This window comes from Apus apus, chromosome 1, assembly GCF_020740795.1.
Source record: "Apus apus isolate bApuApu2 chromosome 1, bApuApu2.pri.cur, whole genome shotgun sequence".
NCBI lineage: Eukaryota > Metazoa > Chordata > Aves > Apodiformes > Apodidae > Apus > Apus apus.
In genome coordinates this window covers 66,388,827-66,415,969 of record NC_067282.1, presented here as the reverse complement: position 1 = coordinate 66,415,969, position 27,143 = coordinate 66,388,827, and the positions used below count along the sequence as shown (strand labels likewise).

The window sequence follows — 27,143 nt, the reverse complement described above, 5'->3', positions numbered from 1 at the left end:
CACAGCAGAGGTAGTAAGGACAAGACTATTTTTTTAAAAAAGACACAAACAAAACACAATCCAACAAAAAAAAAGAAAAACAAACAAACAAAACCCCACAAAAACCCCAAACAAACAGAAAACCAAAACCAAAGAGACAAACAATGACAGCTATTCCAACATCATCTGGAGAATAAGCAATATTAAAAACTCCATATCAACCATAAAAGCAAGTCATTTAATGCAGTGATAACTTTATTGAAGGAAAAACCTCAGCAAATTTAAGTAAAGATTTCACTTACAGTGTTACAAGTTAGAAAAAAAGATGTTTATCAAAGTAGAAACCAAGCAGTGTAAATACACAGAAAAAGCAAAACAGAATTGGTAGCGGTATAAAACACTGTATATAATTTCTGAGTTTTTTTTATTTCACACAACTAATCCACAGCCTTTAAAAAAAAAATAAATATCTAGTGTTGTCACATTACATTGAGGCACGTGGTTTTAAGGAAACACCATTTCTGTGCTTTCTGTCCTACACAGGCAGTATTTGCCAGTTGTAAACATCAGTATTGAAGACAAATGTGTGTTTAAACATTATCCTCCTCCTCAGTTTTGAAAGTCTACAATGGCAACAGTGACCTAACTTTCATGATCAAGAACCGAAACTAAGCAAGAACTGTTCCCAGAAACTCAGCAGAGGCTTTTGCAGTCTCTTTGGGCACAGCAAAAGGGGATGAGCTTCAAGTGTTCGTACTGCTCCACAAGGCATTTCCCACGAGTTTCAGAGTGCACATAAGTAACAGCACCATGCGCTTCCAAATGCATAGCATGCCAGCTGCAATCTACTCACAAGATATGATGGATTGAAGCCCATTATCCTGCATCTAGCTGGAAGCCATCCTGTAGCAGAGTCCACCCTCCACCAAACTTGCATAGTAAGTATTCAAAGCCCAACATACTTTCTTTTTTAGCACATGATTTCTTAAAAGAATTTCAATTTGGTGCAGAAATTTCTTCCTTGGTTTTTGCAACACCTCATGAACAATCTTACTACTTTGGAAACAGATCCCTTCCCTTTCTATTATATCTGGAAAGTCAGCTGAACCCAGATATGCACTTTTCATGCTAGAAATATATGCTAAGGCTGCTTGGTGAAGGTTATGTTACCTGTATTGCAAAGAGTTAAAAAATCAGATAGGCAAGTTGACCAACAGTGCAGCTGGGCAAAAGCACTTTCTGGGAGAATGCAAAGTCCTACCACGATGGGCATCCAACACCATACAAGTTTCTTTAGGAAAGTCAGTCTTGCCTTAAGTGTCGTAGGCAACTGCACAAGGACTTTGGGAAGGAAGGAGCTTTGCAAATTAAAACACAAAAGTCTCTATTTACAGTAGAGTGCACACAACAAACATTCCTGCCTTGAAGGAAATTAAGATAGAAAGCTAGAGAGGGCTTCATAAATACCGACCACAATTCCTGCCAAGTGAATAACCAAAACTGATAACAAAACTTAACACAGCATAGTTCTCATGACCAGAAAATGGCATAATTGTGTAATGAAATTCAGATTGAAACTGGTTAAGAGGGAACATCCATATACTAGTTTGCTCCCTGATCATGTAAAATCATATAAAAGAAATAATTTTAACAAAGTGGAAAAATACTTTGCTGCTAAACTTTGCAATAGTGTGAACACAACTACTTGAAGTGAGAATCTTAAGAGGCTTGTTCTGATAAAGAAGTGTTATTTTAAATCAGAAGTGCTTGTAGATGAAGTGACAAACCCTGAGTATGTTTCACTTACTGGCAAGAATATGGTAAGTCTCTCCTACTGTCTGACCTTCACAAGAAAATAATACAATACCAAAGGGCAACATAAACCCTAGTGGCATTCCAGTGATCCTTATGTCTTTGCCATCTCCCCTTGGGTTCCCTTCCTTTAAGGGCACAGTTGCTTAGCCTCGTGTGATATGCAGTCAAATCAAGAATTGTTCTTCTCTCTTACTGAATAAAGTTGTTGAGCTGGAATTACAGCTTTTAAAGGGACTGGGGGATGATGGTGAAAGAAAAGAAATACTTTTAAGTTTACCTGCTATCTTTTGGTGATTTCCTACATTTCATACTCCTAAGTGGCTGTGCTCACAACAGTCAGCTGAAAGGTCCCTATTAGCTAGCATGGAAGTTGAAAAACTAAAATTCAGCATACCCAAATCTGCTGTTCTTGAAGAGGAACAGTGACAGAGTCAGGGCATACCATCCTGCATAAGCTAGTCAAAGAATGAACAAAAGGCTTTTGCTCTCCTGATCTGGAGTACTCAAAAAAAGAACCCCAGAAGTCACATTCCACTCTGTTGACTGCAGATGAACCTGGAATGATGATACAAGTTAACATAACTTCCCTGGAGATGAGAATGAGAAATATTGAAGTGATTTTCAGGAACACCCAGAGATGTTAAAACTTAAAAAATATTGGAATGTAAAAGGCATTAGAGTTACATTTCAACCACCCTTATACAAAGGAATTCTGTAAACATTACCAAAGTCCTAATAAAGGACTAAAACAGGTCCTTTGACAGAGGTAAATTAGTTATTGAACCTATTCCCTGATAAAGACACATATCAGTTTAGGGATCAGTCAGGGAAAAGAAGTATTGGTATTCTTTAATTCCCAGTCTCTCTTGGGCATTTAACTAATTCTTCTTTTCAATAAAAGTAATAAGTCAACCTAGTTATTTAAACTCTTAACTCCCAGATCCTAAGGAGGGGAAAAAAGCACCAGGACATAGCACTTGAATATCATACTGTATCATTGGTTGATTCCAACAACAATGCTATGTTTTCAAGGTGGCATTTTCCATTCAAATGTCTTTCAAACAGTAAGTCTAGCTGGCTGGAATCCACAGAAAGCATGTTAAGATTTTCCTTTCATACCACCTTTAACAGGGAAATTTTTTTTATTTATTTATTTATTAAGAAGACCCTGACAGCAGGATGGTACTGTGCTTTATAAAGTATCAGAAGGACGCTTAAGGTTAAGATTTTGAATAAACTCAGTTACTAGAAACTTTTTGGAATCCATAGAATTATTTGGCTTCATTGTGGGTTTACACTTTATTGCTAAATAGATGCAGGTTTTTCCTACATTGAAATCTTTGTGTTACAAGTCATGGACACTTGCCATGCAACCATAATAATGTTTTTAAATTACTAAACTCTCAGCAGATGCAAGGAAAAGAGGCGTCAGTTCATACTACAGTCCACTCAATAATCATCTTCACAGACAGTAACTCCAGCAAGACAGTTTGCTAAGAAGAAAGGTGAAAGCAGTTAAACAGTATCCCATACAGCAGCAGCAGGAATCTGTGCTCCAGTATTAAACACCTGACCACTGCAGTGGTTTGGGGAGTAAATGATTATACATAGCTCAGAAGATCATGTTGAGAGGCCTTGGAATTTGGATACTGACTGTTCAGTATGTTTGGCTGGCAGATAGATTGTTACATGTTTTCTTTGCTAAGACAGGCAATAGAAAATCACTTTCTCCTCAAAGAAGTAGTTCACTAGCATACACAAGAGCTTTAGGTGAAACAAAACTGACCCTACTTCCAAAAAAAAAATATTTTAGATTTAACTTATTTACAAATTCAGAAGAAAAAGTCTTCTCCCTGCTCCAGACTGCTTAAACAATAACTCACTTTCACCTTATCAACTATTTGTCCTTTCCAAAGGACAAATACATTCTCTTTGTTTACCTATCATGCCCTCAACTCCTACACTACAGCTGGATAAGAGGCACCTTGCTTCATGCAAAAAATTTTGGTTTCCTACCTTGTATGCATTGCTATTAGCTGCAGGGAAGGCAAAGAACTAAGGCTCCTGGCAGCTGAAAAATTCTATTAACTTATATTGCAAGTGCTTCTCCTATGGGAATAAGTTTTTACAGATAAAATTGCCACTTTTGTGTATTTTAAGGCAACACCATCCATCTAAACTGAAAATTAACATTAAAGATGCACTCATTTTATACTTAGTCCAAAACAGTCTTTTCATTTGGAATTAAATCTTGTAGAAGTCTCATAAACCTCAAATTTTGCAAGAGAGGCAAGAAAATAAAGAACACCAATACTCCCTTTCCCAAGGCAAACAGTGAAAAGACTAAGGCTATTTAAAATAAACAAACAAACAAACAAGTTCTCAGTAAGAAATCATTTGGCATCTGATTTCTTTTTCTTAAAAAACAAATCCTCTAGACTGGCACAGTCCCATCAGGGTCAAGTTCTCAAATTTTTTACAGCCTTCACACATTACTTTGTTAATTTTGCAAAAACAAATAAATGATTTTACGTTGGAATTATCATAGCCAACTTCAGATCTCTGCCCGGCTCTTCTGCCAGACTGAACTTCATTTCATCACGAGTACCTTGTCCTACAGATACCAATTGCTTCCAAAACCAAGCAATTGCATACACTGGATTTAACACAAGGAGCTTCTAAGAACAAGCTGAAAGACACGTGTTTAAGACAGATGCAGAAAAATATATACACAGTGATCATAACACATTTCTACTACACTTCCTAGAACTTCATGAAGCATCCAGTATTCCTGTTAGGACAGACAGACCGAAATACATTTCTTCACAGCATCCCTACAGGCAGGAGAGAGAGAAAAAAAGCAGTATCACCTCAGTTCCCTTGGTTGAAGGGACTCATTCTATGCTGTTATCACACTGACATGGAGGACTTTAAAGATCAGCTGATCACATACTAGCTGTGCTTATGGAATTGGCATGCCTACATGAGTGCATTAGAGACAAGGGGGCCTGCTCAGCCTCTAGCTCCAGTGGAAATGACACCTATAGGTCTGGATTGATAGGGTGCACTGGGAAAGAGGGGGGCTGATGGAGCAGGATAGAGAACTGTGTGCTCAAACATGGAACAGTGCTCATGGTGAGGAACAGGAAAAGAATGAACTCAGAAAAATACAGTTGTGTAGCAGCATTTTGGACCAACACTTAGGCATTCCAAAGGCCAGCCTTAAGTTTAGTGTGTGGTCAGCATCTTACCTATTTTTATAGGAAGCCCTCTCATTTTCTAACATTTGTGTTCTTCCATTAGAGAAGATGCTGAGTTCCCTTTTCAGGTTTAACTGTGTGTATTTCCTCCCCCTAAAACACCACCATGGAAGAACTTCTAAAGCATACATTACAATGCTTCTATAAGCTAATCTTTTTTATCATTAAGCCTCAAGATGACAAAAGGTAAAAGAGTAGGGAAGCTTACCTTGCAAACGGTATGAAGGAAATGCTGTACCTAAGAAGAAACACATAAAAGTTACTTTTTGTGTCAGGTTATATTAGAATCACAAACAAGAGGAATAACCCCTCTGTTGCTCTGAATAGGTAACTGCAAGATAAACAACCAAAATTAAGACTTTAGCTTGAGAGCAACAACAATAAGTATCCTTGCAAGCCATCTTAGCCCAGCCAGATTGTGAAACACTATGGCAAAATCAGGGGGCATATTGTAGAAGCATTTTAGGCACAATTCTCCTGCATCCAATACTCTTCATGCTCCAATGCCCACAGGCATGCGAGATCAGTCTTGAGGGCTGGCTAGATGTTCCTATCAATTTCTGCTCTACTTCTGGGACATAACACAGAGCATATGTTAACTTAAAGAATGCTGACAATGTGATTGCACATCTGGATCTTTTAACAAGACAAATTCAAGAGATTGTAAAAGAGGAATATCAGACAGTAAACAACAGATTGATTTAAAAGGGAAAGAAAAGAAGCAGTTTTACTTCAAGCTCACAGAAATGAAACATGTTCAAAAGAACTTCTCACAGAAACGAGCTCCATCTTCAAAGCCTTTGAACTGGTGAGAGATCATGAAGTGGGAACAAGTCAGCTCCCCAGTGATTCACTGTCTTGCATTTAGGTGGATGGCAAGGTAAAAAAAATCTCCTTTCCTTTAACTCATGCAACATCAAAATCCACTCACAACTCAGCTGCTGATGTTATAGGTGCCACAGAAAATGGAGTGTGTGGGGATGGAATCACTTACCATGCCAAGGCAAAAAACTGTAAAATGCAGAAAAGCAGAGCGAGTCCTTCCTTACGCCACTGGAGGAAGAGAGAAGGGGCCAGAGGGGAACATAACACATCATGAGACGACAATGTAAAGCATCTTATTTTTGAAGTATACTCCAGTTATATACACATAGAGGACATGAGTACTCACCCAGAAAGCAGAACACAGTGTTAGTATGAGACACAACTAGAAGAAAACAAACAATTCCTATTAAACACAGAAACAACTCCAGTTTTTATAGATATTGTAACATTCTAATGGGTTCCTTGACAGAGACAGATTACATAATTTCATAGTTTTATCCAATCCTGCATAAGACCTCCTCTTACTTAAAATGCTCTCGCTGTTCCATTTCTGAAGTGAGTAAAAGCCATGAGGAAACATCAGCCAGATATCTCCAGAAAATTTCATGGCAGGAAAGGAGGAGCCTCCTATAGCATTTTTTGCAACATCAGCATGTTCCTACTTCTTACACACACTTCCTGGTGTCATAGGTTTACACTACACTTTGTAATTTTACATAAGTTAAGACTTTACAGTCACCACTCCAATCTTTCTGCTTCTGTACATGCCACATTTCTTGTTGATTCTCAAGGCTACAATGGGGTTGAAGTTACATCATTTCTTCTTACCAATTAAAACCACAACACACTTAAAAACTTCAGGCTACTGCTAGGCAGCTCTCCTGTTTAATATGAAGTCCAGCACAGCCATTTAACCCAGCAGTTTTTCTGTTTTTTCAGAGCTGCTGTAACTGTAGTACTACAGTAACACAGTACTACAGTAACTGTGTTACTGCAGTTAAAATCTTGTGTGGTAGTAGGTCATTTTGGATTATTTTCTTTTTTAACACCCAGTTTTAACAGGGGCCTCCTTTTAGTTCAAGATTTCCCTTTCAATTTAAGACATGACAGTTCATTTAGCTGTGTTGGATGCTGTTACTTGATCTGCCTTCATCAACATCTAACAGCTTTTTGATATACATGTGCCATTGTGCTACTAGAGATTATGAGCATTTTTCTGCTTGACTTAAAAAAAGGGAGATTTAGTACTGCATATTCAAGACAGAAACACATGTATTGCCAAGAAAACATACATTTCACCTCAACCATGATTATTGATATTAAATGTAATTTTTCCACTAGTTTTAAGGTGGTGATTTGTATATTGGTTTAAATACTGCATCATACATCTAACAACTAGCTTTATTCTAGTGAACCAGATTCCAGGCATTCTCCTGACTCCAGGCATCCCAAATGCATAGAAAACAAACACACCACAGTAGGTTTCTTGCCTGTTGCTGCTCTGAGAGCATACACTGTTAAATTCTCAAACTCTATCAGTTGCCTGCAGCCTCTCTGGATGTTTAAAGATAAAATAGGAAGAATGCCAAACAAACACTCTCAAGACATTCAAATTGAAAATGGGAGGTCAGCTTCATGCAAGTTTAACCACTTCCCAGATTTTAAACTCCCCAAGGGAAAAGGATACAGTTGAAGAGACAAAAAAGGACGTGCACTTTAAACCAGAAAGAGTCTGAAACTCAGCAGCAATTTTCACACCTTCTCGTCCCCCTAGAAGGAGGTTGGCCACAATTCCCATCTTCTGAAGATAAAACTAATTCAAATTTTCAAAACCTGAAGCTATCAGCCAACTGGGATGATTTCTGTATTTTTAATGCAAGATGACCAATGCATAGATTCCCCAGTTTCTTTGTCAGGAAATGATTATTTTTATCAAGGTAGAAATGCTTACACAGCTCTTTAAAGCAAATCAGACAGAATATAAAAAGAAAAAAAAAATGTGCAAAACAGAATGTCTAACAACTTGAATAGTGCAACTTTTAAAAACAAGTTTTCCATCTTTCATCTTTTAAGCAACAGGAAAAGATGATATGAGTTCAAGCACGCTAAGAAAGCACGTGTGTGGTTCACACACAACAGCCACAGACCTTTAATGCTCATTTAGCATAACAACCTGGCTCCAGCTCAGCATTTGCTGTTGCTACATCTGCCTTTCAACCACAGCAGAAGTGCAGGATGCTTGATGTTTTAAGAACAAAACAATCCCAGCAAAAAAAAAACAAACCACCCACAAGCAGATAGTAAGAGGTAGTTAGATCAACGTCTATGAAGAAAACCTTTACAAAGGAAATTGTTTAGAAGTTATCACGAGCTAAAACTGATTTGTTTGATACTTACTAGCATAACAATAGTAGCAATCAGACGTGTAGGCTCAAACATCCTTTTCAGTTGTTTCATTGGTCCCATAAGAAAAAGAGTGCTGTGAAAAACAAAACAAGGTGAGCAGAGGTAGGAAGGCAGGAGTGAAACCAAGTAAGATTTCTCATTAAGGGGGTTTATTGTGTTAAGTTTTCTGCTGTCATATGGGGCAGCATTACACCATGGTATGGTATTCAGTGCTGCACAACAAAACAAACAGGATATACAACGAGACAAAATCCATTCCTGCTTTTTTTTTTTGTGCAAGGTTATTTATTCTATACATTTATTGACACTTCTTCAGTTTCAATTAACATAAGCAGACAATTATCAAGCTAGAAGTAAGTATAGGTCGAGGTCATCTTCAATTAGATCGTTCTTGATAGATGCTTTTTTAACCTGCTCTTCAAAAACACCAGCCACAGAGGCTCTGCACAGACTGCCAGGTAATCCAGCTTAATTCCTCTACATAAAGGGCTGTTTTCAGGCCTGGATCCATTATCTGATCCCTCATCAGATATGTAGCTCTCTTTAAAGCCCCAGTGATGACTGATACTGCATGAATGATGCAAGGCAAAAGTTCTATTTAGGGTTCTGCCTCATTATTACATTATTTCCAGTTCCATTCCTTGTACTTTCTAATGTCTTGTTAAGTTTCCTCAATCACGGAAGGCTGTGTCTGTCACCAAGTCAGTGGGATTATGCTTCAGAAACCTCAGTGGCCATTAAGGCTTTTCAAACAGGTCTGCCCTGACAGGCAGACTGCCCAAATATATTCACCAAAACACAGGAAACATTACCAAATGCAAAATGGCAAAGAATTATTTTTATCTTGGGAGGGACCACCGAAATAAAACCACCTCAGTGCTCAATGCATGAGTTTGATTCTTCTTTACTGATAAGTGAAACAAAAATTTCGGAGCTTCCAAACCCTAGGAATAATTTTTATTTTTTAAATACAATTTTACTTACTTCCTTTGCTTGATTGGTGCGACATGGAAAAGCCTCAGGCCAACCTGAGAAGGTATCTACTAATGCAAACAAATACCTGTATCCATTTTGCCATGGGAAGGCCGAGCAGTTGAAGTGGGCCTTCACCTCCTCCACTCCTCAGGTCCTTATCGGTGTCTCACTTCTCTCAGGAAGGCCTTTTGGGACGCTTTTGGGGTTACAATGGAGCTTTGACACATATTCCAGTCTGAGGGCTGGTTCCTCACACCACCCTGTGGCTCAAACACACTGCAGATCCAGCGTTGTGCCAGCCAACTAAGGGGGTGGGGGTTGGTGTCAGTGAGGCTCCCCGAGCCCATCATTTTAGCCTCCTGTTCTCCCTCCCAAAAGCGGCAACAGACATTCAGGTTTGTATAGCGAGGTCCATGTTCCCAGCTCTCTCCTGAGGAGCTGGAAAAAGGGCGTAACATCTTTTCCCAGTCGCACCAACAGCTGGTGTAGAAAATTTACCTAAAGGTTCCTTGCAAGAATTTAGAACAGCATAACTAGCTCCTGTATTCACCAAAAATTAACCCTGTCCTTCCCAGCTTCATGGTTCTGCTAGGGAATTTAATTCAACCTCCAGCCAGTCTGAGCCCTTATCTTGATCTATTGTCAAGATAGGATCTAATTTAGACCTAGAGGCTTCTGCCAGGATTGGGGACAAATCCTTTTCCAATGCTCTTCTTGTTTACAATATACATACTGATTTAACCCAACGAAGCTCGATTTCAGCAGTGACTCTTAGATGATGATCCCACTCTGGCCTGTTCTCTGCTTTTTGCTTTCTGTTATCCAGGGCAGGCTGACATGTAAACAATATGTGAAACATTTAAAGTTAGCTTCCAGGTCCCAATATATCAATTGTTCTAGCAGGCTCATATAGCCTCTCAAAAGAGATTGAAAATGCTTTGTCAGACCCCTGTTTAACCTCATGCACAAGTTTGTTCTTTTTGGTTTGTGGGTCCCATCCTGGACCCCATACAAAATTAATTCTTGACATTCCTCTAGTCGGTCCAGGTCCCTCCTGGAGTTAGGATTCCAGTCTGGGTTCTCCCTGGGCAAAAGATGGTTAATATAATCTTGTGGATATTTATATTCCATTTCTTTAGCTTTTTCAACTCTTCACAGTTCTCATTACTGAAGAGGATTATTATCAATAATAATAATTATTAATAATAATATTTTTCAAAAAAATTATCATTATTGCTTTGAGTAGCTCCAACACTTTTCTTCGCATTGGCCCCACAAACCGTTTCCAATTTAACAGGTCCAGTGCTTTAGGACGGACATGCACATTAACAAGCCGTCCCTCCACCTTGAATGCTTATCTTAAAGGGGCATGAACAGCAGGACACTGCCCCACTCTCCCAGCCACCTGACTGGAATCTGTATCCTCCAAACGTCCACTCGCCCCATTTCACTCCCCCTCGTATTGCTACGGTGGAGAGGGAGAGCTGAGGGTCCCATTAACTGATCCTCTATATTCTCATCCCCTTTCATCGACTTACAACAACTTTCCTTACTAAACTCACATTTCATTATCATAAAAGCACACTCTACTGCGCTTTCGCCACCCTGTGGGGTTCTCACGAACTGCGACTTACGAGGCAGCCTTCCAACTGACCGGTTCCAAACAAACAAACAAACAAACAAACAAAAGAATGCCTTATTCTTACCAGAGGTCCTTGTCTGCTCCCGCGTGGATCCGCCGAATCGGTGAGTCCCTCCAGAGAACTCTCTGGGGCCAGCCGAGGGGGTCGCCGATTCGGAGGTTCCCGCAGCCGAGCAGAGAAAAGGGTCCCATCTGGGTCGCCAACTGAAACAAAAATTCTGAGCTTCCGAACCCCCTTGCTTTCTAACACTCCTCACCCAAGTGGGAGGCTGGTGCGGCTGGGTAAGGATTCCGAGATCAAGACCCAATAACAACAAACAAGCTGTTACTGAGCAGGCATTCTTCATTGCAGCGCTGGGCATTCTCCACCATGAGTGCTCCGACAAGTTAGTGAAACACTCCGACTAATATACACCAAAACATGCATATTCAGTTCCATGTCAATGAGTTCCCAGAATTGTTTTACATAGTCATTTCGTTTTCTGGAATTGGCCATCTTTGCAATTATGCATGCTCGATGGTCCCCTGGAGGGTCTTTGTTGATTCTAGTCCTTTGTCGTCCTTGTCCTGGTCTCTCCTCCTGGTCCTGTCTCCAGTCTCCCGCTGGTAGATTGCCCAGGTGGGTCAGAATCCGCATCAGTGTGTCTGTAGGTGCCCAGGGTCTTAGAAGACTTAATGTTAGCACAACCTACAGGACGCTTGGCATAGTTGACTGATAGTTTCACAAAGCACCTTGTTTTAAAAGCAACCCTTAGTATAGCAAATTAATTATTTTAGTAAACTTTTATTAGGCTATATTTCTATTGAATTTACTAACAAATATCCTATGATGTATCATAAGTAACTTTAAACTTGAATGCATTGCTAGAAACAATAAACAAAAAATTTCTTCAGCATTTCAGGGCACCACAAGGAAATGCTGTTCTTCAGAATTTGGCCACAAAAAATTGTCTACATAAGCAAATCATCTCACACAAATGCAACAGTTCTTATCACTTACACACTTGTACCTATCATTCTGCTTTATTTTTTCATATTTATTAGAGAACTAATACCCAAAGATTCTTACCTCCCAATAGATGCAATATTCCCCAGCGTATAAAACACTGCAAAAAGTGTCAGCCCTTTCCTTGGTACCCATAGCAGGCAACTACCCTGAAAAGGAACATTTAGAGAGAGGGGCAGGGGTATTAATACTATTTTTAAATTGTGAAACAAATATATTCAAGAAATGTCACAATAATAATAAAAAAAAGTCTTGGGAAAACATAAACCCAAACTCCAGAATCACACACACAAGAAAGTGCATTTACTGGCACTGTTGTTAAGAGTGAGTGCACTGCATCCAACTGGAACTGAGTCAGGTGTCTTCCCAGAGACAAAACCAAAACAAAACAGAAAAAAAAAAAAAAAAAAAAGGACAAACAAACAAACAAAAAGCCAAAAACACAAGCATACAACTGAATACAGCAAGGCTGTAATTATTTAGGTTCCTGCAACTCGAATATCAGGGATATGTAGCAAAAAGTCCTTACCAAGAGCGAGCACAGGCATCCTATTGCAAAACAGGCAATGAAGCCTTTCACTCTGGTGCCCCAACCCAGCGAAGTGGCATCAATAACCTAGACAGGAGGAGACAAGGCGGAGTGCCAGTTAGTACTTACTCACATATCAAGCCTGTCCGCTTCCTCTAAGATGCTAACCTGTGTCCCAGCACAAAGGCAGCCTCGGTTTTTACGCATCCTCTTCCATTCCCCGTCGGCAGCGCGGGGGCTGCGGAGGGAGCAGCCCCCCGACAGGAGGCAGCGCTGCCGTGCACCCCCAGGGAGCAGCCCCCTCACAGCCCCCTCACAGCCCCCTCACAGCCCCGACAGGAGGCAGCGCTGCCGTGCACCCCCAGGGAGCAGCCCCCTCACAGCCCCCTCACAGCCCCGAGAGGAGGCAGCGCTGCCGTGCCCCCCCTCCCCCGCCAGGACCGGCAACTGTTGCACTGTCGCTATTCCACCACCTCTCCAAACAGGCGTGTTTTCTTTCCTCCCTGCCCACATCGAGCCAGCGCACGGGCACACTCCCCTTCCCCCATTCGGTTTTGGGGCTCGCTGCAACCGGTCTTCCCGTGCTGGGCCGGCCCGGGTTTGCTCTCACAAAGAAAGAGAAGCCGGGACCCCTTTCCCGGGCAAGGCACCCCGGCAGCGGCTGCTCGCGGGGTGAAACACGGGGTACTGGAAGTGGGAGCGAAAGGTCCAGGACCGGATCCATTGGACCCGCCGCCCCCGGCAGCCCCCGGCCGGCTCGGCCGCGGGGAGCCAGGGGTCCCAAGACGGGCTGAGGCGGTGCAGCCCAGCCCCGCCGACTGCCGACCCGCTCCAGGAGGCCTCCCGTCCCCGCCGCCGCTCGGCAGCCGCCGCCCGGGCCCGGCCCGCACTCCCCCGGGAAGGGAGGCAAGTGCGGGAGAAACAGAGCGTCACCTCGGCCAAGCTGCTGGGCTCCTCCGCGTCGCGGCCGCTCAGCACCCGCTTGAGCTTGTCCATGCCGCCCACCCTGGCCCGCACCCGAGCGGCCCTGCCTTATCCCCTGGGCTCCCGGGACTACCAGCTCCGGCAGGCACGGCGCCGCCGCGGACACCTGCGCCCGCCAGGTAGGGGAGCGGGCGGGGACGGTGCGGAGGCTGCCGGGAGGTGTAGGCGGGGAGGCGAGGCCGCCTCCAGCCGTGAAGGGGAGAAACCAGCCGCCCCCGGGACTTTACAGCCCGCCGGGGCAGCTCCGTCACCTGAGGCAGCCCCGCCATCGCGGGGGGAGAGGGTGAGGGGAGAGAGGTCCTGGAAATGCTGTAGTGCGTCCTGTGCCCCCTCCCGGACCGCTCTGCCGGAGCAGGTGCAGGAACTTCAGTACTGCAAACCGTCCGAATCGGCGGGATTTAAGCGCCCCTTCCCAGTTTCGTGTGGCAGAGACTATCTTCGTAGTAAATTACAGATTTGCTTAGGGTTTTTTAAAAGATAGAAAAAACTCTCAGTTTCCTCAAAGAGTCAAGCATTTCTTACTGTTACACTTTCCCTGAGAGTCAGGTGCAGTAGCTGACACCTAAACTGTGCTGGTGTTTTCCAGACTTCTGAAAATAAAGAGTCCACTCTGCCAGTTATTCTATCTCCTCCCAGCTCAGAGAAATAGCAACATAGATTTCATTTTGCTCCCAGTGTTCTGAAGAAGTCTTGGCTTATTTTCCTAACTAGCTGGAGCAGTCTGGTGCCAGACAAAGGCACCCAGGCAGCTGCAACATCTTATTAGGACGCAAAAGTTCAGCATATTCAGTAGTTACTTCAGTTTATTTTGCTCAGATAAAAACAGAACTGTAAAACGTTTGGTACATTTTATTTAGTGACATACAAGAAATAATATAAACTGCCACATGTTAAACTTGCCACGAAACAGCTGGAGAATCATCACCCCCGCTCCCTCCCCCTAAAAATTATGCATTCAAAGTGCTACTTTTCTGTGGAAAATTTTTAACAGTTTGTGGTACACGAGGTTACACTGCTGCTTCTTGATATTCTGTGTGGTGTAAGAGAGTCACAAAGTGCTCCAAGTTTTACTTTGTAAAATAACTGTAACTTCCTAAACGTGTTCTTGTTATTTCCCCAACATGTGTGTTCCACTTCAGTGCACAGCACCCATACCAGATGGGTAACACATACAAGTCAGGATTCAAGTCCATCCAAAACAACTCTATCAACAGGTCACAAATTGGTATGCATGATGTACAAGATAAAATACACAGTATAAGCTAAACATGCAGAGCACCCTTTTCAGTGCTGGGTGTTGATTCTGTGGGTCCCCCCCACTCTGATACTTTAGCCCAATGGAGCTTAACATGAGCATCACTGACTAAATCCAAAACACAATTTTAATTAACAAATGCAGACGGAGTTTCCTTCATGCTAGCACTACATCAGCTCTCTTCCCAGTCATCACCAGCTTTAAAGTGTGTTTTTATAAGCCTTTGGGGCATGTAAAATAATAGATGCTTTGAGTAAATCAGCGCCATGATTTACTTCTACCAGCAAAATACCTCTTCACCCCCATTTGTTGTTCCCTTTTCACTCTCTCCCCATCTCCCTCTATCACTGGAGTGGACCTAAAGAATCTTATATTACCAAATAAATTTCCATCACTTCCAGGCTGTGTTCATTTGCAGCCAAGGCTTTCTTTATCCTGACACTAAAATCTTTAGGAAATAAGTGCAGGAAGATGAAAAAAAACAACAGAATTTAGGAGTCTAAAGGGGAATATAGAGGACCTCTCCTCTATTTCAAAGTGGCTGTAAATTCCCTCACACAGATCATGTCCAGCTGATAATAATTTATTTCAGATACTGGTTCATTTCAGTTCATTCACTCATTTCACCCTGTAAGATTTTGTACAGTAATTCTTTCCAAAGGCTTCCAAAGATAAGGCTGAAGGTGTATTCAGGAAAAATAATAATATTCTAATCAGTAGCTTTTTACAAAATAATCCTCACAGACCCCCAATGAGCTAGGCATGTATTAACTCATTTTTAAATACAGGAAACTGAGGCACAGAGAAGTGACTTCCTCATGGTTAGAGCAAATCAGTGACACAGGAAAAACTGCAGTCAGGTCCTGCCTTTCGACCTTAGAATCAAGTCATTAGACCAGGCTGCCTCAGATAAAAGTGAAACAAAGCGTGCTGTTTGTTTTTACTAAGAAAAGTCACTTAGATGGCAGTAGAGTTTTTTCTAAAAACCTCAGGGATGTCTCTAAGTGAAAACTGTTTCTCAAACGAGCTGGTTAAATACCAGCTTTTGATGTGGGTTGTTTTTATTAAGTGTAGAATATAAAGATTTTTAAACAAAAACTCCAAGATATCAGAATGTGTACATGTTCTTATCTGTCACCATCTTAAACCACAACGCCTGCTTTTTGCTAGGCATTTGCTTCTTGCATTTCATTGAGCGTCAGCAGTAAATGTAGACAAGTCTGTTTAGCTCCCCCATTCTTAAGCCAAACCATTAATGTAATTTAGAATTTCCAAAAGCAATACAAATACTTAAAGTTTAACGTACAAAGTGTTGAGTTAAAATCATGACTATACATGTGATCACACTTCTATTAATAATAGAACTTTAAGAATTTTAAAAATAAACCAAAATGACGCATCTGGAATACATGTTAGCATCCTTTTAAGACAATACAGGAACTTGTTTCTCAAACTGCAAACAACAAAACCCTTTAGCGATTAAACACTCCTCTCTCTTCCCCAGCCTTAAGTCATTCAGCAATTCTACTGCCAGGGCAGTATAACTACCATAGGCGGGTAGTGGGCATCCAATAGGTCCAACAGAAGGTCACTGCATTACAATGAGTTTCCAGCACAGTAAGTGACTCTCTAGGACTGCCTAGAGAAATCTTCTAATATTTGTTACAAGATTTACCAGTGTATGTCTCTGTTAACCTCCAGCTTTTCTCCCGCTCTGGAGTTAGTGCTTCACAAAGAAGGTAGTTTTACCTTTAAATAGTGTCAAACAAATGCAATTTTTATCTCCATAAACCTATCCTCATATGAGATGAATATTCTTACGTTTAAGTCTGGATCAGAGAATACAAAAAGTCACTTATTTGGTTATCAGCTCACAAGAGGGGAAGCCAAGCAAAATGTGTAGTTTAGGGCTGACAGCTCGAAGCAAACGCAGAGAACAATTTTTAAATTTTTTTTTCCCTGTGGATGAGTTCTCAATAATGTCATGCCAATCTTAGGAGTCTCATAATCTCGTAGTATCTGAAGCAGCAATAACAAAATCTTCCTAGAAGTTTTTGTGGTGGAGGGTCCAGACAATACTCCTGCCTAACTGGTAAACTAAACAGAACTCAGACTCTCAATCATGAGAATGTTTCTCCAATACCACTGAAGCCTGTAACTCACAATCAGTCTGTCACTAACTCCAGATACAGGTTTTAAAAAACAAAACAAAACAAAGAAACAGACAAACCCACCATTAGCAAAACCTGCCTGAAATGTTTTCCCTCAGGGCTATGGAAAAATTAGCCAAATTCTTTATTCCACTAGTAGTGAAACCAACCTCCATGGCAATTGTTACCTGATCACATTGTCTTCAGTTTACTTCAAGTCCATATAAAGTCACATTTATTTAGATTTAACACACATGGTTTCCAGTGATGCTTCTGGTTTAGGCTCCAGCTTCTCTGGAAATTCTAGTTTTTCACGGATTGTCTCCGTTATGGGTAGATACTGAGAGATCTCGTTAGGTTCCGTGAACAGGGAAGGAGGAACGTGCTAAGAAGGAAATATTTTACACGAAACAAGTGAATTAAAGTGTGTGTGGCAAAAAGTATTCAAAAACCAAACTTTCAAAGGCAATTAATCTATAGTTTACCTGATTTCAACACCTAAAGTCAGGTATGATTATTAAAAGTTACCTTATAACTTCACATGTGCATATTCTTTTACTCCTTGTGTGGACCAGTAGGCTAAGGAAAGGTTTTTAATGTTTTTAAGCAGCAGATTATAAGAGCACAAGAATGTCAAAGACATTCATGATCAGCTACAATGTTTTAAAAAAGCATGTTTATGATCTGGATGTACCAAACAGCCTTGAGAAAAGAAGGCTTCAAGGAGACCTGATTACAAAGTTCCAGTACTTAAAGGGTGGCTACCAAGATGGAGACTCCCTATTTGCAAGGAGTCACATGGAAAAGACAAGGGGTAATGGGCACAAGTTGCTCCTGGGAGATTCTGATTGGACACAAGAGGTAAATTTTTCACCATGAGGACAATGAAACACTGGAATAGTCTCCCATGTGAAGTGGTAGATTCCCCCACATTGAACAGTTTTAAATTTCAGCTTGACAGGGTGCTGAGCCATCTCATATAAACTATAGTAGTATCTAGAAAGAATGCATCAGATGATCCTTGAGGTCCCTTCCAACCTGGCATTCTATGGCCACAAGGGATCTCATGCTTAATGTCTTCTAGCTATTGCAATATATTCACTGAAGTTGCTCAGATTTAGCTATCGGTATACTATATACCTCAGTATGTATCTAAGTTTTATGAAGTCCACCACAGACATTTATATGAAATACTAGAACTCACTGGATTTTAATTTCATATTTGAATAAATTAGGTGGCTTCGTATCAGTATCTTTCTCTGGAGATTCCTGTGACAACTTCACCACGTACAAGACATTTGATGAAAAAAAAATAATCTATACTAAGAAAACCACCTTCCAACTTTTAACAACATTCTTATAGAAGTGTATCCAGAGCTACTCAAATGCTACCTGTATTTTGGCTTCCCCTAACATGCAAGGAATCATACTGCTGTTTCAATTATTACAAACCTAGATGAAGCAGAAGTCTTTATTTTGTTGTTAACTTATGCAAGCTGATCTAGAGAACCATTTCCTCTCTATAACAGCAGCCAGTAAAATTAATTTAAAAGCACAAATGATAATTTTTATACATGAGGTGAAGTAAAACCTAGATCACCAATTTGTATTTCAAAACACACAAAGCTATCAAAAAAACTCATGTCCAGATTTAGTCCTGTTTATAAGGATCACATATTGGTAAGGAATGACACAATGCCCCTTTCTTCAAAAAGAAAAATATTTAGCAAAAATATTCCCTCAGAAGGTTAGTAACACATTAGTCACTTTTTACAGGTGAAGGAAAAACAATGGAGAAGGAAGGAAAAAAACAATAATATCCAAGATCAGTTGTTGGGTCAAGAATAAAAATCATCAGCTGCAATTCCAAATGTGCCACAAATTATTCTGAGCCATTACTAACATTTTAAGGTAGGCTATTGAACTTATTTGAGACAAACTGGATGAATCTATTGCCAAACAGATCTTAACCTCTAATACCTGCAAGTATACAAAGAAGCCCTGCAATTTAGCATCATGGGACATAAACGTCCTCATTTTGTGGCTGAACAGTTCTGTGAGAAAATAAAATAAAAATAAAAACATCTGGTTAAAACCAAAAGTAGAAGAAGTAACCAAATCTCATATCTTGTCATGATCTGAGCACTTACAAATGCAAATTTGCTCTGCAATCACCAAAACAAATGTTGCACAAGCAGGAAGGTTAGGGAGAATGACTTACAGACACAGTATCTTCTATGCTGACCATAACACAATTTTAAAAAGCAAACAGAAAAATAAATGTAACAAATGCAATACCTTTAAACTTGATATTTTGCTTTCTCTGGATGTATATTCTCGCAACATGTAATCCTTGTCAGCCTAATGGGAAAAAAATGGCAAAAAGTAATGACAAAATTATCTAGTATCAGTGCAAAATGAGCATTTTCAATACATTGAATTTAATTAGCATTTAAATTTGGTTGATCACAGATTTTCACCTGGGGGCAGGAATTCATGAAGACAGATGTTTAGCAATATTGTCTTTCCCAAAAATCACCTATGTGCATGCATAAAAAAAAATAATTCTATGACTGAATATGCTTGTTACTCTTTACTCAGCTAGAACTCCTTCATCAGTACGAATAAAGCTAGAATGAATAAGCAAACCACAACTGTTATATTCCGTGTTATTTATGAGATACTAGAACTCAGTGTAGTATGGACAGTTATTTGAAACTTAAAACTTGCAGTTATGTATTAGACAACCCAATAAAAACTTTACTTGGAGATGAGGATAAGAACAATATCACACCATTTACTGTTGCCTATTTTTCCTCTTGTACTTCCTTTCTGATCTGCATCTGCCAAATATATTAAAGTAATTACTTCACATGAGGGACAGCCTACTCTGCTCATGCAATGCCTAGCCACATGGCATCCAGCACTTGGTTGCTACCTCAGCACCACCACAATAATAAAATACACTTGAAAGTTCAGTTCAGGTCACCTCCATATCCCCTAACATCAGTATGAAATTACAGGAGTGTCAGCAGGTCTTCTCTGAAAGTAACATGGCAAGGGAGCATCCGGAAAATACGAATACTGGTGAGTAAGAGTTTACCTCATGATGAAGCCTTGTATCATTCATCCTGATAAGTACCCCATCAACTCGCAAGAAAAACCTTAACAGCACAAAAAAGCTGGAAGGCATAACTCTCTGCAAAAATAAAGATGTTCCATTCAGCATATTACAAAGCTTTTAAGGATGCATTTATCTACATCAGATATTCACAAAACATAAGTGTGAGGAGCTTTCAGTAATAAAGCCAAAATTTGGACTCCTGATACACTGCAGCTATCATTGGACAGCAGGAAAGACAATGTCTCAAAAAGATTCTTAGATAGGATGCAGAAGCGGGAAAAGATTGTTCCCTGAAGCAACTGTGTTTCAAATTTCAAGACAAAATAGCTTCCAATAAGGATACATTTCTAAAAGGAACGATACAGATCCTTGCTTTTTAAACTTTAAATCCCAGAAGGAACAATATGCAGTAAGTTACTCCATTTTGCGTATAGGAGCCAACTGAATCACTGAGTGTCTTCTAACACTTTTCAGTACTCACTATTTTAACGCTCAGACTTGATACACCATGATCATGAAGTTCGTCTTCAAACAGAAGTACTTCTTCAAAAAACATAATTTGTTCCCTGGCTTTCAATTTTTCTGTATTTATGTGTTCTGTTGTAGGAACAACCTGAAGAAAAAGGTTAAGAACAGTTAGCGTATGAATTTGTTGACAAGCTATATAAAGTTTGTCCTGATCTTTCAAATCACACAATTGCTAGTTTTAGAAAAGAAAAGCTTTTAGGGCACTAAGCTTAAAACATTCCAAATTTTTAAGAGAAAAATTAAAAATTAAAACCAGTTTTCAAGACTAAACATCAATGAAAGCAAAAACCAAGAATGGAAAGTTGTGAATAAATTTTCTACTGGATACAGGCTCAGTAGGGTTTCAGCTGCAAACAACTCTGCCCACTTCCTGTATTTCAAACATTTGAAAATGCCTCATGTTTAACATAAAAATGAGAAGTTCTGGGTTATAAGCAAGATTCCATGCATTCAGTATCTCTAGCCCATTACAAACCCTGAACAGGATTCTAATAGAGCCCTTCCATGGAAATAAAGTACCTGTATGTCTTCCATCTCGTGGTCTCCACATACACTCATACGCTTTCACTGCCTCAAGACTATGGGGCCAACAAGACATTGTTTCTTTCTATGCTGCACGTGTCATTCCAGAATAACTCAACTGACCTATAACTAATGCAATCCTAGCGAATTAATATAGATTATCTACTTAGTAGCAAGCCATCTACATACAGTAAAAAGAAGTTGGGAACTCCAGTCTTATTTTAAAGTAAAGACAAGAGAGGGCCTCTGAGTTTAAGTATGAGTTACTGTTACAGAAAAACAAAGTAATGGAAAGCAGCCAGATCTACGTATCTGCTTAGACAAAAGGGCAAGCAACTGAGAGTAAAGATACTGGAAAATTATACAGTTGAGAGTTTCTTGTGTGTGAGGAGCTCAGTGCTTCAGAGAGGCATCCAGCAAGCACTGAAAATTCCCATGTGCTTTACTCCCTGGGTAAGTCCTCACTAAGAGACACAATGGCACCATTTTATATAATGCTAAAATGCTTTACAAAAAAGAAGCCAGTTTAAGTAAACCATGATTTGATTAGGATAATATGCTGAGAGAAATGAAAAGCCCTATCTATACATTTAAGTTAGAAATTATGAGGCATGAAAGATTTTACAGAAGGTAAATGACTGCTTAAAAAAGTGTCGGTGTTTGAGAGAAACAACATGTAATCAGCATTAAACGAGAAGAAAATGGCTACCTTTAATGTTGCAGTATCTCCCAGTAATGTTCCTTTGTAGTCTGTTGTGTAAGTCCAATCATATGGCTTGACAACTTCCTTAGTGTGCTCAGTCTCGCTCCTCAAGAAGTGACAGAGAAAATAGCATGCTTTATAGTAATTCTTAAAAAAATTACAACCTCAGATAAGATGATGTATAAAGATTCCCACACACTTGAAGAAGAAAAACAGCAGCATTGTCTGTGCTGCAATGGCCTTAGAGGTCTTCTCCAACCTCTAAGATTTTACAACAATATCAAGACTTAATAATACAGTACTGTGTCTTTCCATAATAAATTAGAAAACTGTTACCAGAATTCCTGTGCTGAGTCAAAATAAATATTTTAGTTCAACATTGCTGAAAAAATTGCATTTTAAGATACTTCTTTTTTTAAGAAGGAAGCAGAAAGCAATCTGCTAATAACACATAGCAATCATTAACACCGCTATTGCCTTAGTTTTCATGACACCTTTGATTTCTGTCTACACTTTCTTTAGGTGCTCTGCAACTAACTTGGTAAATACTAAGTAGTGCAATCAGTTCTCATGTGTGATAATTGTTCTGCTACATTCCTAAGGCTAAGGTTTTGAACACATACAGCATTTTGCACTTTGAAATGACACACAATACAATCTTGTAATGCCTGAGGCCCTGTGAGTTTGAATAAACAGAAACAGCATTAAGCCCTGTTAATCTTGTAGTGTATTTTAAAAAAAGCATAGACATAACTGAAAAACATAGTTGACTGTATTTGAGGTCATAACAACCCATATTTATAGGGTCATAATGGCAAAGACAAGCTAAGCAACTTCTGTTCTCACACAGTGTCTCTACGGTAGAACCAGATCCAACATAGTGTTCAAGAGCCCAGTTTGTATTTTAAGCCAGTTTAGGACAGTTTCACATACAACACACCAGTACTTGCCCACTGGTGATAAGATACTATACCTGCTCTCTTGCCACTCCTCTGCACAAGCCACTTTGATCATACCTTGACAATTATTGACACATTTTAAAGCATCTGTTGCATTGAACTCAATTCCAAAACCATGGTCATGCTGTATTCTTAGGATATTGTCTCCAAACATCATCTCTGGCAGGGAAGGCATGTGTAACTCATCAGCCAATCTGCATGGAAATAAAAAAGTTTCACAAGGAGAGATCAGTCTGCTATAGTTCAGTAAAAGCAGTCCTTGTTTTGGAATAAATGTTCTTTACACCAGGGTAATTTAGAAGACACATCATCAATATGTTCTGCAAAACTTAGTTGTTTTCCCAGTTTAATCATTTGACATGAATTCCAGAATCGTTGCTCCAAAGTGACTTTTCCACCACAAAAGTATTCCTAAAACATTTCTTCATCATCAGGTTCATACAAAAGTCTCATACTTGAGGAATCAAAAAAGTACCTGATAGGCATGAAGTAGCAGCTTTCAACCTGTTCTGGCAAATCCCTGGATGGTCCATCAACTACTTTGTCAGGTGCCCAAAACAAAGTTTTAGAAATAAGCAATCAATGCCAGCAAGTTTAAACTCACTACACACTGGTCCCTATCTCCAAATTTAGCAGCCTACAAAAAGGGGATCAAAACAACCCTGGCAGAGTATGTGAAAAGCGCAGAAGACGCTACTGAGCTGTTACTTTCCCAAGCTGGTAGAGAACACATGCCAGTATTTGTAACCTTGAGCATGAAAGCCAGAGCCACAGACACAGACCCAATTGTACAAAATACCGCACAGACCAAACAAGCATGAACCCTGCAGAAAATTTAAAACCATCTTATTTCACATATTGTTTTATGTCAATCTTTATACTTAATTATACATATATGCCTATATACATACACTATGTAAATACACACATGTATGATGGCTTTATATACACACTGACACTACTTACCAAAAGACTTCTTATACCTGCTCCTCCCTACCACTACTAACTTTACTTGCCAAGATCAAAAAGAAACAGACAACACCTGGTGAGAAGAAAGCTTTAGAAAATGCACTAATTATAGTGAGGGGAGAAAAAAAAGTGTCCTAATTGCAACTTTCACATTGACAATAAGGCACTCCTGAACAAATGGGGTTATTTCTGTAACCCTGCATACAAAAGAACTTTATGCTAATCAAACTGAAACAAAACCAGTGAATTCATAGACCTGAAGAATAAGATCTTTGTCTTTCCTAGAGCAGGCAGAATAATGTTATGAGCTTTTCCATTTCACCTTGACCTGCAAAGACCAACTCCAGCACAGAAGCGAGTTCATGGCTACAGAGGTTGCCAAGGGATTTCTGTGATAGGTTTGCCAGAAAAAAAAACTACAGATACTAATTATGTACCCCAAGCAATAGAAAAAAGGCAAAATGCCAAGAGAAATACATTATAAAAGGAAGCTGACTAAAACCACTGCAACTGGATAGTTCTTAATTTTTCAAATTTCAAGTGGAGAAATCATCTTGGGGATCTCATGGTAGGTACCAAGACCTACAGGTAAATGGCTAATTTTTTACTCCCCTACCCTGCAAAATCCTGTGTGTTGTGGCTCTTGCAACTTTACTTTTCAGCCTTTTCCAACATGTTCTGAAAACCTGTGTGTCCCTCAAAACCACCTAAACAGACAAAGGCAATTTATAAAAATTACAGAGTTGACTACTCATTTTTAAATAGGTACAGTTAAAAAAACCTGAATAGATCAGAAGATGAGTACAGCAGGCAATTTGGCTTCAGCACTAGCAGTTCAAGCCTCTCTCCTGTTACCAGATAACCGAGTTAATATCCTCCTGCTCTTTATTCTAAAGATCTTCATTTTTAAGAGGTGACATCCTACAAAGTAAGCCTTCACAAACATGACATAAACAGTCCTCCTTCCCCTGCAGGACACAGGCACAGCTCAGCTGCATGCTGAATCCTGGCTACAGAAAAAATACTAAATCACAAGATTCAAGTTTTCTTACCTATAACTGCAAAAAATAAAGGCCCATTAGTCAGAAGCAGTTTGAGAAGATTATTTTAGGCATCGAACACAGGATAAAGATGGAGAAAGAGGCACAGTTTTTATCTGTTTCAAGGCAAACATTCAGTTAAAAAAAAACTAGTGCTATGCTGTTATGGTAAAAAAATTACCATTTACACCGTTTATTATAACAATAATTTAAAAAAGCATAACATTTCAAGACATGGAACTTTATAAAACAAATTAGCCTCAGGAAAGTTAAAGCAACACGAACAACAATACATTTAACAATACTAACAAGATTTCCATGTAAGTGTTCCAGAAACTGAAACCATAAAGTATCTGTCAAATCCAGCTGCCAGCCAAGTTGAACTGTTCAGTTCCACATTAGCAAATCTGACTTAAGTACCTGATGCTGACACAAAAGCATTTCCCGTTTGACAGCAATGGAAATTACTAGTACAAGGAAAGAGCAAATAATAAATTGTTCATGTAAACCACTATCTTAAAATAGCCATTACCACAAAGAGCTTGTAAATGTCTGTGGAGCACGCTTGAAAGAGCCTTAGCCACTATTAAAACGTTATTTAAAAAAAAACAACAACAACCCAGGCTTCTAATTAGCAGGCTTCAGCTCACAGAGGTCCAGATCTCCCAAACCGTTAGCAAGTGTTAAAATCAAATTTCTGGAAACAGTTCCTCAAGTCAAAGCATCAAGCTTCCCCTTGCAGAAAGACAGGGAACACCCTTCCCCTCCCTCCGAGCTGCGGGAGCACACAGCGCCTCCGCCGCCCAGGGAACGCTGTTGATTTCCCGCCCAAGGACACAAGGCGCCCCGGACCCCCAGCCAGGTGTCAGGAACCGAGGTCCCAGCCCCGAGGGCTCCTCCCCGTGCCCTGGGGAAGGGCAGATGGCCGCGGAGGTCCCGGCCCGTCCCGGTGTCCCGCCACCCCCCGCCCCGGCCGGCCCCCGAGCCCGCCCCACCTCTCGGCCTGAGCCGACTTCATGATGTGCGTCCGGGCGGCGCTCAGCTTCCACGGCCCGAAGGAGAAGTCGCGCCGGCTGCTCTGGAAAACGGGATGCATGGCGGGGACAAGCAGGAAGGCCCCACCGAGGACAAGGCACGAAGGGCCAGAAGGGGCGACAGACCCTGCCCTGCCCGGTCCTGCCCGCCTCGCCTCCCGCCGCAGGCCCAACAGCCCTAAACGGCAGCAACGGCGCTGCCGGCACCTCCGCTTCCGGCGCCTTCCGCTTCCGGGGCCGCCCCTCCGTACGCAGCGCGGGAGCCGTGCGGGGCGGGGTGACGGGCGGGCGGGCCCCCGGCGCCGTCGTGCTGCGGGGTGAGAGCGCGGGCAGGGCCGCTCACCTGTTCCCGGCCGCCGCGGGAGCGGGGTCTCCAGCCTCAGCGGGGCGCCAAGAGCCGGCGGGCTCCATCCCTCAGCCGCTGTGCCCGCGGAACCTGCTGCAGCCGCCGCGGCGTGTCGGTGTGCGCGGGCGGCGTCGGTGTCTCCGGCCCCGTCCCCGGTGGCACCGGGCTGAGCCGCTGCGGCGGGACTGCGGGTGGGTGGGGAAGAGCGGCCGCGGGGAGCTCTGGAGCCCTGGCGGTCCCGGTGCCTGCTTCTCGGGCGCACCCCGAAGCTCGGCGAGCGTTGCCCGGCTCCGTCTCGGCCCCCTTGCCCTGTGCTGGTTGGGGTATCTTCTTGAATGCTGCCGAAATAGTGTATTTTTAAAAACCATTAAACTGCGTTGGCCTGGCGCGCTTCCAGCCCCGTGCCGAGCTCCGGCGGGATGGGCCGCGGGGGTGGCGGGACGGCAGCCCCCGGGAGCCCTTCCCCGCGCCACGGGGGGCTCGCGTCTCCCCCAGATCGCGGGGCAGCCGGAACGCAGCAGAGCTCCGTGCTCAAGGGCCTCGCTGGGGTACGGGACAGCCGGTGTTGAATTATCCGCCGCCCTTCACGCCGTGCCCGCCTCTGCCCCGCTCGGGGCGGCGGGGACACACACACACACACACACGATACGCCCTCCCCACGCCCGCTCTGTGTCACTTCTAATCGCCCCGTGGGGTCTGGGAAGTCCGTAACTAGGATGTGCCCCCCTCTGTGGCTGACGGGCCAGCGGCGGAAGATGGATTTTCCCCCCCTCTCCCTCATCTTCCTGCCTTCCCAGCGCAGCAGGGCTGCGAGGGACCCTGGAGGGCCGGGAAGCAGCGGCTGAGCCGCGGGGCGGATGCGATGCCTTCCTCCTGCCGCGGCCCGGCCCAGCCCGACGGGGCCGCCCCGGAGGCTCGGAGGGAGGGGGGGGGGGCGATCCCGCCCGCCGGGGGCAGGCCGCACAGAAAATGGCGGGCGGCGCGGCCGAGGAGGGGGCGCGGCGGGGCGGGGCGGCGGGGAGGGGGCAGGGGCATGGCCGTGGCGGGGGAGGGTCGGGCCGCGCCGCGGCTCGGGGCCTCTCTGGCGGCGGC

The 27,143-nt window shown here is 42.0% G+C and overlaps 2 protein-coding genes across 4 annotated transcripts; both read right to left on the bottom strand.

Moving 5' to 3' along the window:
• Positions 1-213: 213 nt before the first annotated feature.
• SFT2D2 (SFT2 domain containing 2) lies at positions 214-13,545 on the bottom strand. 3 transcript variants are annotated; one of them, XM_051639695.1, is made up of 8 exons: positions 13,371-13,545; positions 12,438-12,524; positions 11,972-12,057; positions 8,277-8,358; positions 6,226-6,261; positions 6,049-6,107; positions 5,263-5,292; positions 214-4,628 (listed from the first exon to the last, which is right to left on the bottom strand). In XM_051639695.1, exons 1-8 carry the CDS (start codon positions 13,431-13,433, stop codon positions 4,589-4,591), a joined length of 483 nt encoding a protein of 160 aa, XP_051495655.1. In that variant the 5' UTR covers positions 13,434-13,545; the 3' UTR covers positions 214-4,588. The 3 variants fall into 3 exon arrangements, 1 of the variants encoding a protein (XP_051495655.1); XR_007891587.1 differs by lacking the exons at positions 214-4,628; positions 5,263-5,292; positions 6,049-6,107; positions 6,226-6,261 and adding an exon at positions 11,160-11,564 and having other exon boundaries at positions 8,296-8,358; XR_007891588.1 differs by lacking the exons at positions 214-4,628; positions 5,263-5,292; positions 6,049-6,107; positions 6,226-6,261; positions 13,371-13,545 and adding exons at positions 11,160-11,564; positions 12,606-12,682 and having other exon boundaries at positions 8,296-8,358.
• Positions 13,546-14,206: 661 nt separating this feature from the next.
• TIPRL (TOR signaling pathway regulator) lies at positions 14,207-25,921 on the bottom strand. The gene is made up of 7 exons (XM_051630340.1): positions 25,667-25,921; positions 22,677-22,856; positions 21,710-21,809; positions 20,432-20,563; positions 19,930-20,025; positions 19,125-19,187; positions 14,207-17,211 (listed from the first exon to the last, which is right to left on the bottom strand). The coding sequence occupies exons 1-7, from the start codon at positions 25,765-25,767 to the stop codon at positions 17,062-17,064; spliced, it is 822 nt and encodes a 273-aa protein (XP_051486300.1). The 5' UTR covers positions 25,768-25,921; the 3' UTR covers positions 14,207-17,061.
• Positions 25,922-27,143: the final 1,222 nt, after the last annotated feature.